At 42.3% G+C, this 15,223-nt stretch overlaps 1 protein-coding gene across 2 annotated transcripts in view; it reads left to right on the top strand.

Annotated features, from left to right (window-relative positions):
* LOC106612559 (sortilin-related receptor) overlaps nucleotides 1–15,223 on the top strand; it is a 79,615-nt gene that overhangs the window by 15,472 nt on the left and 48,920 nt on the right. For both annotated transcript variants that reach the window (XM_045724476.1, XM_045724475.1), the window contains exons 4-6: nucleotides 3,030–3,191; nucleotides 3,686–3,753; nucleotides 4,670–4,850. In XM_045724476.1, the coding sequence (XP_045580432.1) occupies nucleotides 3,030–3,191; nucleotides 3,686–3,753; nucleotides 4,670–4,850 (411 nt within the window). The remainder of the gene's footprint in view (nucleotides 1–3,029; nucleotides 3,192–3,685; nucleotides 3,754–4,669; nucleotides 4,851–15,223) is intronic.

Raw genomic sequence — 15,223 nt, 5'->3', positions numbered from 1 at the left:
AACACTTTCCTAATATTGAGTTGCATCCTCTCTTGCCCTCAGAACAGCCTCAATTCGTCAGGACATGGACACAAGGTGTCAAGTGTTTCACAGGAATGCTGGCCCATGTTGATTCCAATGCTTCCCACAGTTGTGTCAAGTTGGCTGGATGGTCTTTGGGTGGTAGATCATTCTTGATACACACGGGAAACTGTTGAGCATGAACAACCCAGCAGTGTTACAGTTCTCAGCACACTCAAACCGGTGCGCCTGGCACCTACTACTATACCCCGTTTAAAGGCCCTTAAATGTTTAGTCTTGCCCATTCACCCTCTGAATGGCTCACATACACAATCCATGTCTCAATTGTTTCAAGGCTTAAAATCCTTCTTTAACCTGTCTCCTCCCCTTCATCTACACTGATTTAAGTGGATTTAACAGGTGACATCAATAAGGGATCATAGCTTTCACCTGGATTCACCTGGTCAGTCTGTTATGTTTTGTCTACTCAGTGTACAGTATGATAATAAGACATACTGTATTTAGACCTTTCTCTATATCGAAAGACTGCCCTGATAGAGGAGTTTTATTATGTTTTCAAAGTTTGAGTGTATAACTCTTTTTTGTATGTTCTCCCATCGCCGCACAACCAGCGCAAGGCACATCACTTTATTGAGCTTGTGGTTTATTAGGGTTGATTTAGCTGTATAGTGGGTTTGTGTGTGCTTGTGTACATGCATAGTTATCAGTCATGAGCTGGAGATTGTTCGATGCAGTGCCTTGAGGTTTGGTGCGGTGCCTTGAGGTTTGGTGCGGTGCCGTGTTGGATTATGTCTCACTGTGTGCCGGTGAGTCATAGCCCTGGCCCCGCCCCCAGCCGTTCCCCCTGGCACTCAGCCCAGTGGAGGTTATTGCCAGGTGTAAGGGTGCATGGGAAACACAGTTTGTTCCATTAGCAGGCAGGCAGGCATTCGCGTGTGGCGTGCCTTGTGAGCCCTGCAGTCTTGGGCCATCAGTCTGCAGACAGGTGGACTCCAGAGAGTGAGGCAGGGCTGCCTGGTATAACAGCACATAACAGCCGGAGGATTCCACCCTCTTAGTCTGCAACATGTTCCCAAACATCATGGAGATGGTTACGATGGGAAATGAGTGGTTTCTTCTCATCTGCACGTTGAGCTGTGAGCTTTCCCATTTGAATTCAGGGCCAGTATTTAGCAGGCTTCTCAGAGTAGGAGTACAGATCTAGCATCAGTTCCTCTCTGTCCATAGTACCACTTAGGTCTGACTGGTTATGGATCTGCCTATTTAAAAGAAAGATTCACCCATTTTGAATGTTATATATTTTTTTTTTGCATTTCTGAGTGATGTTCTATCTATTCCCGGGGTCATTTCATGTTTTCATGTGTATAAGTATTCACACCCACTGAGTCAATACATGTTAGAATCACCACTGGCATCGATTACAGCTTTCAGTCTTTCTGTGTAAGTCTCTAAGAGCTTTGCACACCTGGATTGTTCAATATTTGCACATTATTATTTTTATTTTATTCTTCAAGCTCTGTCAAGTTGGTTGTTGATCATATCTAGACAGCCATTTCCAAGTCTTGCCATATATTTTCAAGCCGATTTTAAGTCAAAGCTGTAACTTGACCACTCATGAACATGCAATGTCCTCTTGGTAAGCAAATCAAGTGTATATTTGGCCTTGTGTGTTAGGTTATTGTCCTTCTGAAAGGTGAATTTGTCTTCCAGTGTCTGGAAAGCAGACTGAACCAGGTTTTCCTCTAGAATTGTGCCTGTGCTTTGCTCTATTCATTTGATTTTTATCCTAAAAAATAATCTATAGTCCTTGCTAATGGCAAGCATACCCATAACATTATGCAGCCACCACCATGCTTGAAAATATGAAGAGCGGTACTCAGTGATGTGTTGTGTTGGATTTACCCCAAACATAACGCTTTGTATTTAGGACATAAAGTTAATTTCTTTGCCACATGTTTTGCAGTTTTACTTTAGTGCCTTATTGCAAACAGGATGCAATCTTTTGGAAAATGTATTCTGTACAGGCTTCCTTCTTTGTCATTTAGGTTAGTATTGTGGAGTAACTACAATGTTGTTGTTCCATCCTCAGTTTCCTCCTATCACACCCATTAAAGTCACCATTGGCCTCATGGTGGAATCCATGAGTGGTTTCCTTTCTCTCCGGTAACTGACTTAGGAAGGATGCCTGTATCTTTGTAGTGACTAGGTGTGTTGATACACCATCCAAAGTGTAATTAACAACTTCACCATGCTCAAAGGGATATTCAATGTCTGCTTTTTTTACCCATCTACCAATAGGTTTTTGCGAGGCATTGGAAAACCTCTCTGGTGTTTTTGTATGAATCTGTGTTTGAAATTCATTAATCGACCGAGGGACCTTAAAATGATCTGTATGTGTGGAATACAGAGATGAGGTAGTCATTCAAATATCATGTTATACACCGTAACAAAGGGGTTGAATACTTGTTTTGTTGTTATTTTTTTCTAATTTGTAAAAATGTATTTGTCCCATTTCCAAGTGGATGCTGTTGAGAATAGAGGAGTTATTGGGAAGGCAGTTAAAAAATAGATCAAAGGAAGGATCGACAAAATGGGATTATAGCTCCTGTATAATTACGTAATCTGAATTTGGAGTTAGGCATTTCAAATTAAATATCGCAGAATATTTCTTTGAATTTCTGTAGATTTTTGGGGGGTGTTTGCAAACGGTCTTTTGAAATAGCAAGACGAGAGATATTTGGAGGTGAGATATTAGGCCGGTTGTTATTATTCTAGTTTGTTGAAATCAGTCAGGCTTGACGTTTTAGCAGGTTTATTCAGTTTAGAAAGTTGCAGGTACAAATAGAAATGCTATGTATAGAGCAAGAATGATTCCCTGTTCTACAGGAAAGAATGTCCTATCTATTCTACACAATATATTTCTATCTTAACATTCCTTAACACTCATAAACAGACCCCAGTGGGTATTTAGCCTAACCTTGGCCCATCTTGTCCTTCTCTTGTTCCAGTACCTCTTTGCAGACAGCACCAACAGCTACCTCTGGAACTCCTTTGACTTCTGCAAGACCATCCAGGGGTTCTCCATCCCCTTCAAGCCCACAGATCTGCTGCTGCACAGCAAGAGAGCCAACCTGGTCCTGGGCTATGACACCTCCCACCCCAACAAACAGGTACTCAACTGACTGCTATTGAAATGCTGCTTCACTGTCTTAAAAAAGGTCTCGGACAGAAATGTAGACGATTAACAACATGCAGAGGTAAGCATGTTTTATGAAATCTATGTTACCAGGAAATCCTTTGAGATCAACAGTCTTTTTATGATTGAGATCTTTGTGCAGGAGGTGTCTATGATGATCAGTGATTTGCCAGTAGCTCTGTGGCACCATTTTGGTTTGGGGTTAGATGCCTATGTGGACTAATGGCTCAAAATAGTAATTCAATGTCACAGCTGCATATACTAAACTGTCTCTCTGAAAAACACAATACGGAGGACACGTTGTGGATTTTCCACTAACTACTTATTCACGTTTCAGCTTAACAGAAATGATGGAAAACGGTTAACTCTCAAACATTCTGCCAGTTATATGCAGCCTGGAGTCAACATGTGCAAATGAGCCCCTGACCTACATTTACTCCCCACCCCCCACCTCTGTTATTTTTGCAGCTATGGAAATCTGACGATTTTGGAGAGACATGGGTGTTGATCCAAGAGCACGTGAAGGCCTATTTCTGGTAAGATCAATGCCTCTGTACAGTCATCAGTATAACCAATTGTCGATGTTGAGTGCCAGACTGTCTGAAAAACATTAAAGCATCGGTCTGTGAGAGGGATGGGTGGGATGTGCGTGTGTCTTAATTTCCGGTTTTTCTGTGACTGCCTGCCTCCTCCATCATCTGGCCCTCACTAGACCTTAATGTCTTCCGATTGCTGTCTGCTTACCAAGCATGCAGCTCGCCAGCTAACTCCCTGCCTCTCCAAATTAAATGCATAGATTAGATTGGCCCTTGTAATTGAATGACAATGCAAAGAAAATGCCACTACCATCCCTGAGGAAGAGAGAGACTGATTTTCAAGATTTTTATTTGGGGCTCACTATGTGTGAATGGCTTGATGACTCTGGTAACACCTAAAGGATTTTGAACCCTGCTATCAATCAGATCTGGGTTCAAATAGTGTTTGAAATCTATCAAATACTTTGAACGTTTGCTTGAGCCTGCCTGGAGTGCCAGATGTGCAGAGTTTGCAGAGAAAAGGTCTATCAACTACATCAAAAACAACAAACTTGCTTAAAACAATCTGATAACGATGATGATTGCGACACTTTCAGTGCCGTGTGTCTCTCACCACATAAAGTAGGCCTAGGCAGGAGAGTGGCACATTCAAACATAAAAAATATATTTTCCTTTCAAACCCCATCCATAAAAGATAAAGCCCTGCTTTGGAAGGATTTGACCGATCTGTTAATGATTTAAAGGCGTGGATGTGGAGGGTTAGCTAGGGTTAGACGTCAAGACCGTGTTATCTGAGTGGGAAGAACTCCAAGGCCCTTGGCCAATAAATTCTTCCTGTACAGGTCACATGGTCAACAAAGAAAAACATTTGGCCCTACCTATGTCCCACTTACGGCCGTTTTCTGCATCTTTCCAGGGGTGTGGAGCCGTACGACTCCCCCACCACGGTGCTGGTCCAGAGGCACGAGCCCCAGGGGGTGTCCAGCATCCTCAGCAGCACCGACTTCTTCCAGAGCGAGCAGAACCGCCGAGTCGTCCTAGAGAGAGTGGACAACTTCCAGCTCCGGGACAAGTACATGTTCGCCACCACTTCCACAGTAAGTGAGGTTGACCTGCACAAAAATTGGGTGGTCTAACCTTAACTATGTTCTAATACCTCTGCCTTCAGAAAGTATTCACACCCTTGACTTTTTCCACATTTTGTTGTTAAAACCTGAATTGAAAATGGATTAAATAGTGCAATAATAGTGTTTAGCATGTTTTTTTTATGACTACCTCATCTCCGTACACATACAATTATCTTTAACGTCCCTCAGTCGAGCAGTGAATTTCAACCACTGATTCAACTAAGACCAGATAGGTTTTTCAGTACCTCGCAACGAAGGGCACCTATTGGTAGATGGGTAAAAAAATTATAAAAAAGCAGACATTGAATATCCCTTTGGACACGGTGAAGTTATTAATTATACTTTGGTGTATCAATATACCTAGTCACTACAAAGATACAGGTGTCCTTACTAACTCAGTTGCCGGGGAGGAAGGAAACCGCTCAGGGATTTCACCAATGGTGACTTTAAAACAGTTACAGATGTTGTGACGTGACCTTCGTTAATCTGATGACTGTTATTTATTCAATCCACTAACTATGTTAAATTGTTACCCCATTTAAATGAGTCATGTAACAATTAACTCATTAGGAATTTTGGGCACCACGGAAGAAGTTGTTTAACGAGTTACCATCTCCTGAATTAAACTCTAGATATACTCTAGATATATATAAGTTGTATATTGATAAGTCACTTATTAATCATTACCTCATATCAGTCTCATTTGGAACGTCGCAGACTTCTTGAATCCGCAAGAACCCCAGCCCTTTCTGACTATTCAGTACTACACAAATTGATTTAATTGTTTATTTAATAACTAACTAAATAGTAATACCGAATACACATACAGTCGTGGCCAAAGGTTTTGAGAATGACACAAATATTAAATTCCACAAAGTTTGCTGCTTCAGTGTCTTTAGATATTTTTGTCAGATGTTACTATGGAATACTGAAGTATAATTACAAGCATTTCATAAGTGTCAAAGGCTTTTATTGACAATTACATGAAGTTGATGCAAAGAGTCAATATTTGCAGTGTTGACCCTTCTTTTTCAAGACCTCTGCAATCCACCCCGGCATGCTGTCAGTTAACTTCTGGGCCACATCCTGACTGATGGCAGCCCATTCTTGCATAATCAATGCTTGGAGTTTGTCAGAATTTGTGAGTTTTTGTTTGTCCACCCGCCTCTTGAGGATTGACCACAAGTTCTCTAAGGTCTGGGGAGTTTCCTGGCCATGGACCCAAAATATTGATGCTTTGTTCCCCGATCTACTTAGTTATCACTTTTTCCTTATGGCAAGGTGCTTCATCATGCTGGAAAAGGCATTGTTCGTCACCAAACTTTTTCCTGGATGGTTGGGAGAAGTTGCTCTCGGAGGATGTGTTGGTACCATTCTTTATTCATGGCTGTGTTCTTAGGCAAAATTGTGAGTGAGCCCACTCCCTTGGCTGAGAAGCAACCCCACACATGAATGGTCTCAGGATGCTTTACTGTTGTCATGACACAGGACTGATGGGTCTTCTCCGGACAAGCTGTTTTCCGGATGCCCCAAGCAATCGGAAAGTGTATTCATCAGAGAAAATGACTTTACCCCAGTCCTCAGCAGTCCAATCCCTGTACCTTTTGCAGAATATCAGTCTGTCCCTGATGTTTTTCCTGGAGAGAAGTGGCTTCTTTGCTGCCCTTCTTGACACCAGGCCATCCTCCAAAAGTTTTCGCCTCATTGTGTGTGCAGATGCACTCACACCTGCCTGCTGCCATTCCTGAGCAAGCTCTGTACTGGTGGTGCCCGCAGCTGAATCAACTTTAGGAGACGGTCCTGGCTCTTGCTGGATTTTTATTTTATTTACATTTTTTACATTTTTTTTCTCCCCAATTTCGTGGTATCCAATTGGTAGTAGTTAGTCTTGTCTCATCGGACTCAGGAGAGGCGAAGGTCGAGAGCCATGCGTCCTCCAAAACACAACCCAACCTAGCCGCACTGCTTCTTGACACAACACACATCCAACCCGGAAGCCAGCCGCACCAATGTGTCGGAGGAAACACCGTACACCTGGCGACCTGGTCAGTGTGCACTGCACCCGGTCCGCCACAGGAGTCGCTAGTGCGCGGTGAGACAAGGATATCCCTGCCGGCCAAACCCTCCCTAACCCGGATGACGCTGGGCCAATTGTGCATCGCCCCATGGACCTCCCGGTCGCGGCCGGCTGCGACAGAGCCTGGGCTCGAACCCAGAATATCTAGTGGCACAGCTAGCCTTAGACCACTGCGCCACCCGGGAGGCCTTGCTGGACTTTCTTGGGCGCCCTGAAGCCTTCTTCACAACAATTGAACCGCTCTCCTTGAAGTTCTTGATGATCCAATAAATGGTTGATTTAGGTGCAATCTTACTGGCAGCAATATCCTTGCCTGTGAATCTTTTTTTGTGCAAAGCAATGATAACGGCACGTGTTTCCTTGCAGGTATGCATGGATGACAGAGGAAGAACAATGATTTCAAGCACCACCCTCCTTTTGAAGCTTCCCGTCTGTTATTCGAACTCAATCAGCATGACAGAGTGATCTCCAGCCTTGTCCTCGTCAACACTCACACCTGTGTTAACCTCTATGGGCTAGGTGGGACGCTTGCGTCCCACCTACTCAACAGCCAGTTGAATCCTGTGGCGCGTTATTCAAATCCCTTAGATATGATATTACTTCAATTTTTCAAAAATATGACTATTTTACACCATTTTAAAGATAAGACTCTCGTTAATCTAACCACACTGTCCGATTTCAAAAAGGCTTTACAATGAAAGCAAAACATTAGATTATGTCAGCAGAGTACCGAGCCAGAAATAATCAGACACACATTTTTCAAGCTAGCATATAATGTCACATAAACCCAAACCACAGCTAAATGTAGCACTAACCTTTGATCTTCATCAGATGACAACCCTAGGACATTATGTTATACTATACATGCATGTTTTGTTCAATCAAGTTCATATTTATATCAAAAACCAGCTTTTTACATTAGCATGTGACTAGCATGTGACTAGCATTCCCACCGAACACTGCCGGTGAATTTACTAAATTACTCACGATAAACGTTCACAAAAAGCATAACAATTATTTTAAGAATTATAGATACAGAAGTCCTCTATGCACTCGATATGTCCGATTTTAAAATAGCTTTTCGGTGAAAGCACATTTTGCAATATTCTCAGTAGATAGCCCGGCATCACAGGGCTAGCTATTTAGACACCCAGCAGGGTTAGCACTCATCAAAGTCAGATTTACTGTAAGAAAAATGTTATTACCTTTGTTGTCTTCGTCAGAATGCACTCCCAGGACTTCTACTTCAATAACAAATGTTGGTTTGGTCCAAAATAATCCATCGTTATATCCAAACAGCGGCGTTTTGTTCGTGCGTTCTAGACACTATCCTAAAGGGTAAATAAGGGTGACGAGCATGGCGCAATTCGTGACAAAAGAATTCTAAATATTCCATTACCGTACTTCGAAGCATGTCAACCGCTGTTTAAAATCTATTTTTATATAATATTCCGATAATATTCCGACCGGGAATCTGCGTTTAGATAAACAGACAAAGGAAAAGAAAGCATTCTGTCGAAGCGGGCATGCGCCTAAGCCCATAGTACTCTGAGTGGCCACTTGCCAAAAGCGATAAAGTGTTTCAGCCAGAGCCTGCCTCGATATCGTTCAACTTTTTCCCGGGCTCTGAGACCCTATGGAAGACGTAGGAAGTGTCACGTTATTGCACAGATCCTGAGTCTTCAATAAAAAGAGCCAAGATGAAACACTACTTCTCAGACAGGCTGCTTGAAATCTTCTCAGGTTTTGGCCTGCCATAGGAGTTCTGTTATACTCACAGACACCATTCAAACAGTTTTAGAAACTTTAGGGTGTTTTCTATCCAAAGCCAATAATTATATGCATATTCTAGTTACTGGGCAGGAGTAGTAACCAGATAAAATCGGGTATGATTTTTATCCAGCCGTGTCAATACTGCCCCCTAGCCCTAACAGGTTAACAAGAGAATCACTGACACGATGTCAGCTGGTCCTTTTTTGGCAGGGCTGAAATGCAGTGGAAATGTTTTTGGGGGGATTTAGTTAATTTGCATGGCAAAGAGGGACTTTGCAATTAATTGCAATTCATCTGATCACTCTTCATAACATTCTGGAGTATATGCAAATTGCCATCATAACAAACTGAGGCAGCAGACTTTGTGAAAATGTATATTTGTGTCGTTCTCAAAACTTTTGGCCACAACTGTACACACTTACATGAGACAAAAGTCCCTAGTGGACTGACAAGATATGACGGCTTGTTACACAGAGATGGAGAAAGGGACATTTTATCATGGATACATTCTAGGACTGTTCTCACATTAATCGTATACCTTGCACACGAACTGCCACCCGTTTGGGTAAGAAATGCAATGTATTTATGTGTAGATGTCCTTGTTTGTTGTCTCTCTGTTGAAACCAATCAATCCTTCTATGGGGAATGGCTCGATAGGGGTAAGGCTCTGATTTTTCACCAGAGGTCACAATGTCCTCCAATGTCCTTGTGCTGGCTTGGAGTGGAGTGTTTCTTCAGAACAGATACTTAGTGATTGTCTGAGATGTAATTTTCTTATTTCCCACCTCGTGTCTTTAGTCAAAGTTCTAGGACCACTTTTACATGCCCAACTGCAGACTGGAGATTTTAATACCTAGTTTTTATCTTCTTCACCTCGTTTTGAGTTTCCAGCCATTTGTAACATTTAGCTCACGCTTCACGTCTGCTGGTCTCAAGGTTGATTATTCAGGGTTTAGCTCCCGACCACTTTACATGCCAGTAGCAACCCGGCAATGTTCGGGTCTGTTGTAAATTTTGTTACCAAGGCTTTTTATCCTCAGGGAAAAAGGGGTTATTCCATCACGCCGACATGATGTCTGTGCTCACTTGGGGCGTGGCTACTGACTGGGAAAAAGTTTATATGAAAAACAATTATCTCATTAGAAGACTAAAATCACATTCCTATCTTAACAAAAAAAACTCTCATACTTAATCATATATTTTATACAACATTTAGATGTAAACTTGACAATGTGTCCACTTTCCGAGTTATTTCTTGAGACCTTCCTTAATGACATAACAAAATAATAAACAATATGACATGATTATTCTGTAAGTCCCCACTGATCATTCCAAACATTCAGATGTTAGAAATAATGTTCCAATGTTCACTTTTTGGCCAAAAAGATTTTGGCGGCAAAGTATTCTGGAGACAAAGCACATTTCTTTCCCAATACTGAGGAGCAAAGGGAGAGATTCTCCTCCTGCCTAATTTACGACAAGGTGTTAAGGTGTCAAAACCGGCCCACCCCCTTCCCCTCTTCTGTGGGTAAGAGGGTTTGGTTGTTGTCAGCTATTTACCAAGCTGATCTGAGGCCTTTGATCCTCACCCAGGAGAGTCATGACACAGAGTTTAATGGCTGTGGTAGGAGAGAACTGAGGTTTGATCAACAACATTGAAGTTACTCCACAATACTAACCTAATTGGCAGAGTGAAAAGGAGGAACCTGTACAGAATAAAAATATTCTAAAACATGCATCCTGTTTGCAACAAAGCACTACAGTAAAACTGCAAAAAATGTAGCAGAGAAATTAACTTTGTCCTGAAAGCAAAGTGTTATATTTGGGGCAAACACAACACATCACTTAGTACCACTCTTCATGTTTTCAAGCATGGTGATGGCTGCATCATGTTATGGGTATGCTTGTTGTCGGCAAGGACTAGGGAGAAGAGCTAAGCAGAGGCAAAATCATAGAGGAAAACCTGGTTGTCTGCTTTCCAACAGACACTGGGGGAAAAAAATCACCATTCAGCAGGACAAAAACCTAAAACACAAGGCCAAATATACACCCTGGTTGCTTACCAAGACGACAGAATGTTCCTAAGTGGCCTAGTTCATGTTTTACTTAAATTGTCTTAAAAATCTATGGCAAAACCTGAAAATGGCTGTCTAGCAATGATCAACAACCAACTTGACAGAGCTTGAAGAATAAAATAATGATGTGCAAATATTGTACAATCCTGGTGTGCAAAGCTCTTAGAACTTACCCAGAAAGACTCACAGCTGTAATTGCAGCCAAAGGTGATCTTAACATGTATTGATTAAGGGATGGGAATACTTATGTACATTTTGTTATTTCAGTAAAAAAATAAATGTGTGCAACAATGTCTAAAAACATGTTTTCACTTTGTCATTATGGGGTATTGTTTGTAGATGGTTGAGACATTTTTTTATTCCGGCTGTGACACAACAAAATGTGGAATAATTTAAGGGGTATGAATACTTTCTGAAGGACTGTAAGTCATTAGGTCAAACCCATCATATTGAACTGGTAGGCTTAAATACCTGATAAGTCCACCACATGCATAGAATCGTTCTAAAGGTAGTATCTCTTATCCCTAGCTAAAGAATGTGGCCTCCTATAACCCCAGCAGTGTCTGTTTGCGATAAAGTCACACGTTGTTTGGCATATCTGAGCCACAGGCACACGACTGCTGCTTTTTGTAACAGATGGGGACAGTTTGATCCCAGGCTCCTTCCTTGGCTGTGAATCTGTGTCACAAATATCCAGCGTGCTTTGCCTGGGCGCCTCATACAATGAAAGAGGAACTTTAATTATTGACCCCTCCATGAAAAGAGAAATATCTTTTGCTGTGTACGCAATGTGGACGGGAGAGACGGTCCATGTCATGTACTGTGGAACACTGGGGTTAATGTGGTCTGATACATACCGATCCCATCAAAACTAGGCTGAAATATTAGTTTGCATTTGATAGCACACATGTCTATTCTGAGCCAATTACGGGTAATGGTTCCTGTCTGTGCAAACTCAGTCCTAGCCTTGAATAACCACGCAGACTCACTGCAGTCAACGCTGTGTTAAACAGCCATGGCCAAACACACGTATCTGAATCCTGGCGTTACACACACACACACACACACACACACACACACACACACACACACACACACCGTAGCGGAAAGGGGAAAGAGAGAGACTGAAAGTACAATTGTAGAGGAGGGCTGTTTGGGGTATTTTCACTATGAGGAAGTGGTATTTCTGTAAAGAAACTGAATGGAGAGCTGAGGTTCTGCGCTGCTGCTTAGCTTGTGCAACCTTGATGAAATATGCATTCTTAAACCCCTATAAATATGCACATTGTGAATGTTTGTACATTGTAACTACCATATCTTTATTCATATCAGTCTCTTACAAATCAATTGACTCAACATTCACAGCTACAAGCATACTTCAAAAAGTCATCCCTACCAGAGGTGGGACCAAGTCATTTTTCTTTTACACGTCACAAGTAAGTCTCAAGTCTTAGCACTCAAGTCCCAAGTCAAGTCCCAAGTCAAGACAGGCAAGTCCGAGACAAGTCTCAAGTCCTAAACTTAGAGTTTGGAGTCCTAAACAAGTCATAACGTGCTCTTCATCAAATGTAATAGTAATAGTTAGTAATAGTAATAGAGTAATAGTTAGTATATTGCATTTACGCAAATCATGAAAATATCTATATTTATTACTTTCCAAATAAACGTTATATTTCCATGGAAATGCATGGGTAGCATGAGAAAGCCCCCCCTCTCTCTCTGTGACAGCGGGAGAGGCGTGGTAGGCTGGGTCGGGTCATGTGGGGTGGTTGCTCTCCTGTAGATGAATTAAGCAGCAGAGTATCTCCTGGTCATCCAACATGGCAATTCACATAGAAATACATCACCTACAACAGCCTTTGCCGTGTAGACTAGAGAATCGAGTACAGATCTATATATTGCATTTCTATCTGGAAAACTATCTGAATGCGGTGCCTCAGATGAAATAAGCTGCCGTTCTTCATTCATTATCAATGGAGAAAGCTCAAAACTGCAGAGGACAGCAGAGAGAGGGATGGTAGGATTTGTGTGAAGCATAAACATAATCAGAGGTTCAAGCACTCGCTGTAATCAGCAGGTTAGGAAGAGTACACAACCGTTCTAGAAGGCACTCTGCCACAAATGTGCTCATTTGATCTTTTCCAGCTCCAAACAGCATGGTGGCGAGTCAATCTGCAAATCTAATCTAGGCAAGCAGTGAGGAGCGCACATAACAATACAGGCTCCAGACATCACAAGCCAGCAAAAAGAAACCCATGAAACAAACAAGTTACACACACTCATAAACACTCATGAAGTGGTTAGGTTAGATTACTCGTTGGATATTACTGCATTGTCAGAACTAGAAGCACAAGCATTTCGCTACACTCGCATTAACATCTGCTAACCATGTGTATGTGACAAATACAATTTGATTTGATTTGACAACCTCGTGAGATGGATAGCTGTCGGCTATATTACCCATGACTTACCGTTCTTTGTGCAGCTTCAAATGTCGAACAAAGTTGGAAATTGTTGCGCCTCCGTCTAATTTTCTTCCCGCATGTTTTGCAAGTTGCAGTCCGTTTTTTGTTGATACAGCGGCGTCTTTATATCCAATAATAATAATTCTGGGTCTCATCTTTCCAAGGGCTCCATCTGAATTCACCCGCCGACGCTCCTCTGCGCTGCCACGCACAATTTGATTGGCTGCTGTCCGATTCAAACTGTAATCCGTTAAATGAAGAGTTGATGCACTGCACACTTTTTTTAATAGCATCATTTTTTATATTGGCTTGGGGAGGGTATCAAGTCAGGTCGAGTCATAAGGCTCAAGTCCAAGTCAAGTTACGAGTCATTGGTGTCAAAGTCGAGTTGCAAGTCATCATATTTGTGACTCGAGTCCAAGTCAGGTGACTCGAGTCCACACCTCTGGTCCCTACTCTCTTTGAGTAAGGCTAGCAGACTTTAACAACACATTTTGCATGTGACAGAATGCGCTACTATGACGGTCTCCATAGAGGCGAGCGTATACTAAGGTGGGTCGCTCAGAATGTCAGAACAGCGAAATGGCTTATGTTGTGTCTCGTCTGCTTACCCAACCAACCTGTTGGCCAGCATCACTCCTGTTGGTCGGGGCCAGAGAGTGCAGCTTGTCAGACATGACTGATCTATGTGCTGTTAATGAAGTTGTGGTTTGCTTGTTGCTTGGTGTCACTAACCGCTCATGCACACACTCATCAGGGTTCTGTTGCCCAGTGCTGCCGTATGCTGCAGTCTCAAGTACTGTTGCTATTCCCAATGGGCGGATTTGTTCCATAGCCAAAGGATAGTACGGTGTGTGTTTTTTTTTCTGGCTAGAATTGTATCCCAAGCTATATCATTTCACACTTCCACTCGTAGAAAGTGATATTCCCACTTCCATTGTAGATGTGGATTGTTTTTATAGATGGTAATGAGGCTAAACACAAACGAATGGTTGGAGTGTAGTTTATGTTAATCAACAACACCATTCACATGAATCCAAAATAGGCAAATTTAAAAACAATATGGAAAACTACACTGAGTGTACAAAACATTAGGAACACCTTCCTAATATTGAGTTGCACCCCCTTTTGCCCTCAGAACAACTCAATTCGTTGGGGGATTGACTCTACAAGGGATGCTGGCCAATGTTGACTCCAATGCTTCCCACAGTTGTGTCAGGTTGGCTGGATGTCCTTTGGGTGGTGGACCATACACACGGGAAACTGTTGAGCGTGAAAACCCCAGCAGCATTGCAGTTCTTGACACACCCAAACCAGTGCACCTGGCACCTTCTACCATACCCCATTCAAAAGCACTTAAATATTTTGTCTTGCCCATTCACCCTCTGAATGGCATACAGACACAATCCATGTCTCCATTGTCTCAAGGGTTAAAAATCCTTCTTTAACCTGTCTCCTCCCCTTCACCTACACTGATTTGAAGTGGATTTAACAAGTGGCATCAATAAGGGATCATAGGGTCACAGGATTCACCTGGTCAGTCTGTCATGGAAAGAGCAGAAGTTCCTAATGTTTTGTACACTCAGTGAATGTGGTTAAATTAATCACCAGAGCCTTACATTTAATAAATAATAAATATAAAGCTATGTTAGTTCCTATCTAAGAGCCTCTGTTGTCATATCTTTGCAGCATTAGCTTAGGCACTCACTTTATTTTATTTTAAACAACTACAGTTGCCCTGTCTGTGACCCCACAGCCTGACCCAACCCACAGAGCAGCCCCCTCCCCCAGATACGGTTGAGCGGTGAGCGTGTGAAACGCTCAGTGACGCAGCCCAGTCCCAGAGCATTAGCAACACCATGTCAATGCTAACTCGTCGCTCTCACTCACTCTCTCCCTTCTCTAGTCATACCAACTACCCAGCCCATACTAATATCTACGGCTGGGGCTAAT

This window comes from Salmo salar, chromosome ssa09, assembly GCF_905237065.1.
Source record: "Salmo salar chromosome ssa09, Ssal_v3.1, whole genome shotgun sequence".
Lineage (NCBI taxonomy): Eukaryota > Metazoa > Chordata > Actinopteri > Salmoniformes > Salmonidae > Salmo > Salmo salar.
The sequence above is the reverse complement of the archived record's forward strand: the minus strand, read 5'-3'. Positions and strand labels throughout refer to the sequence as shown.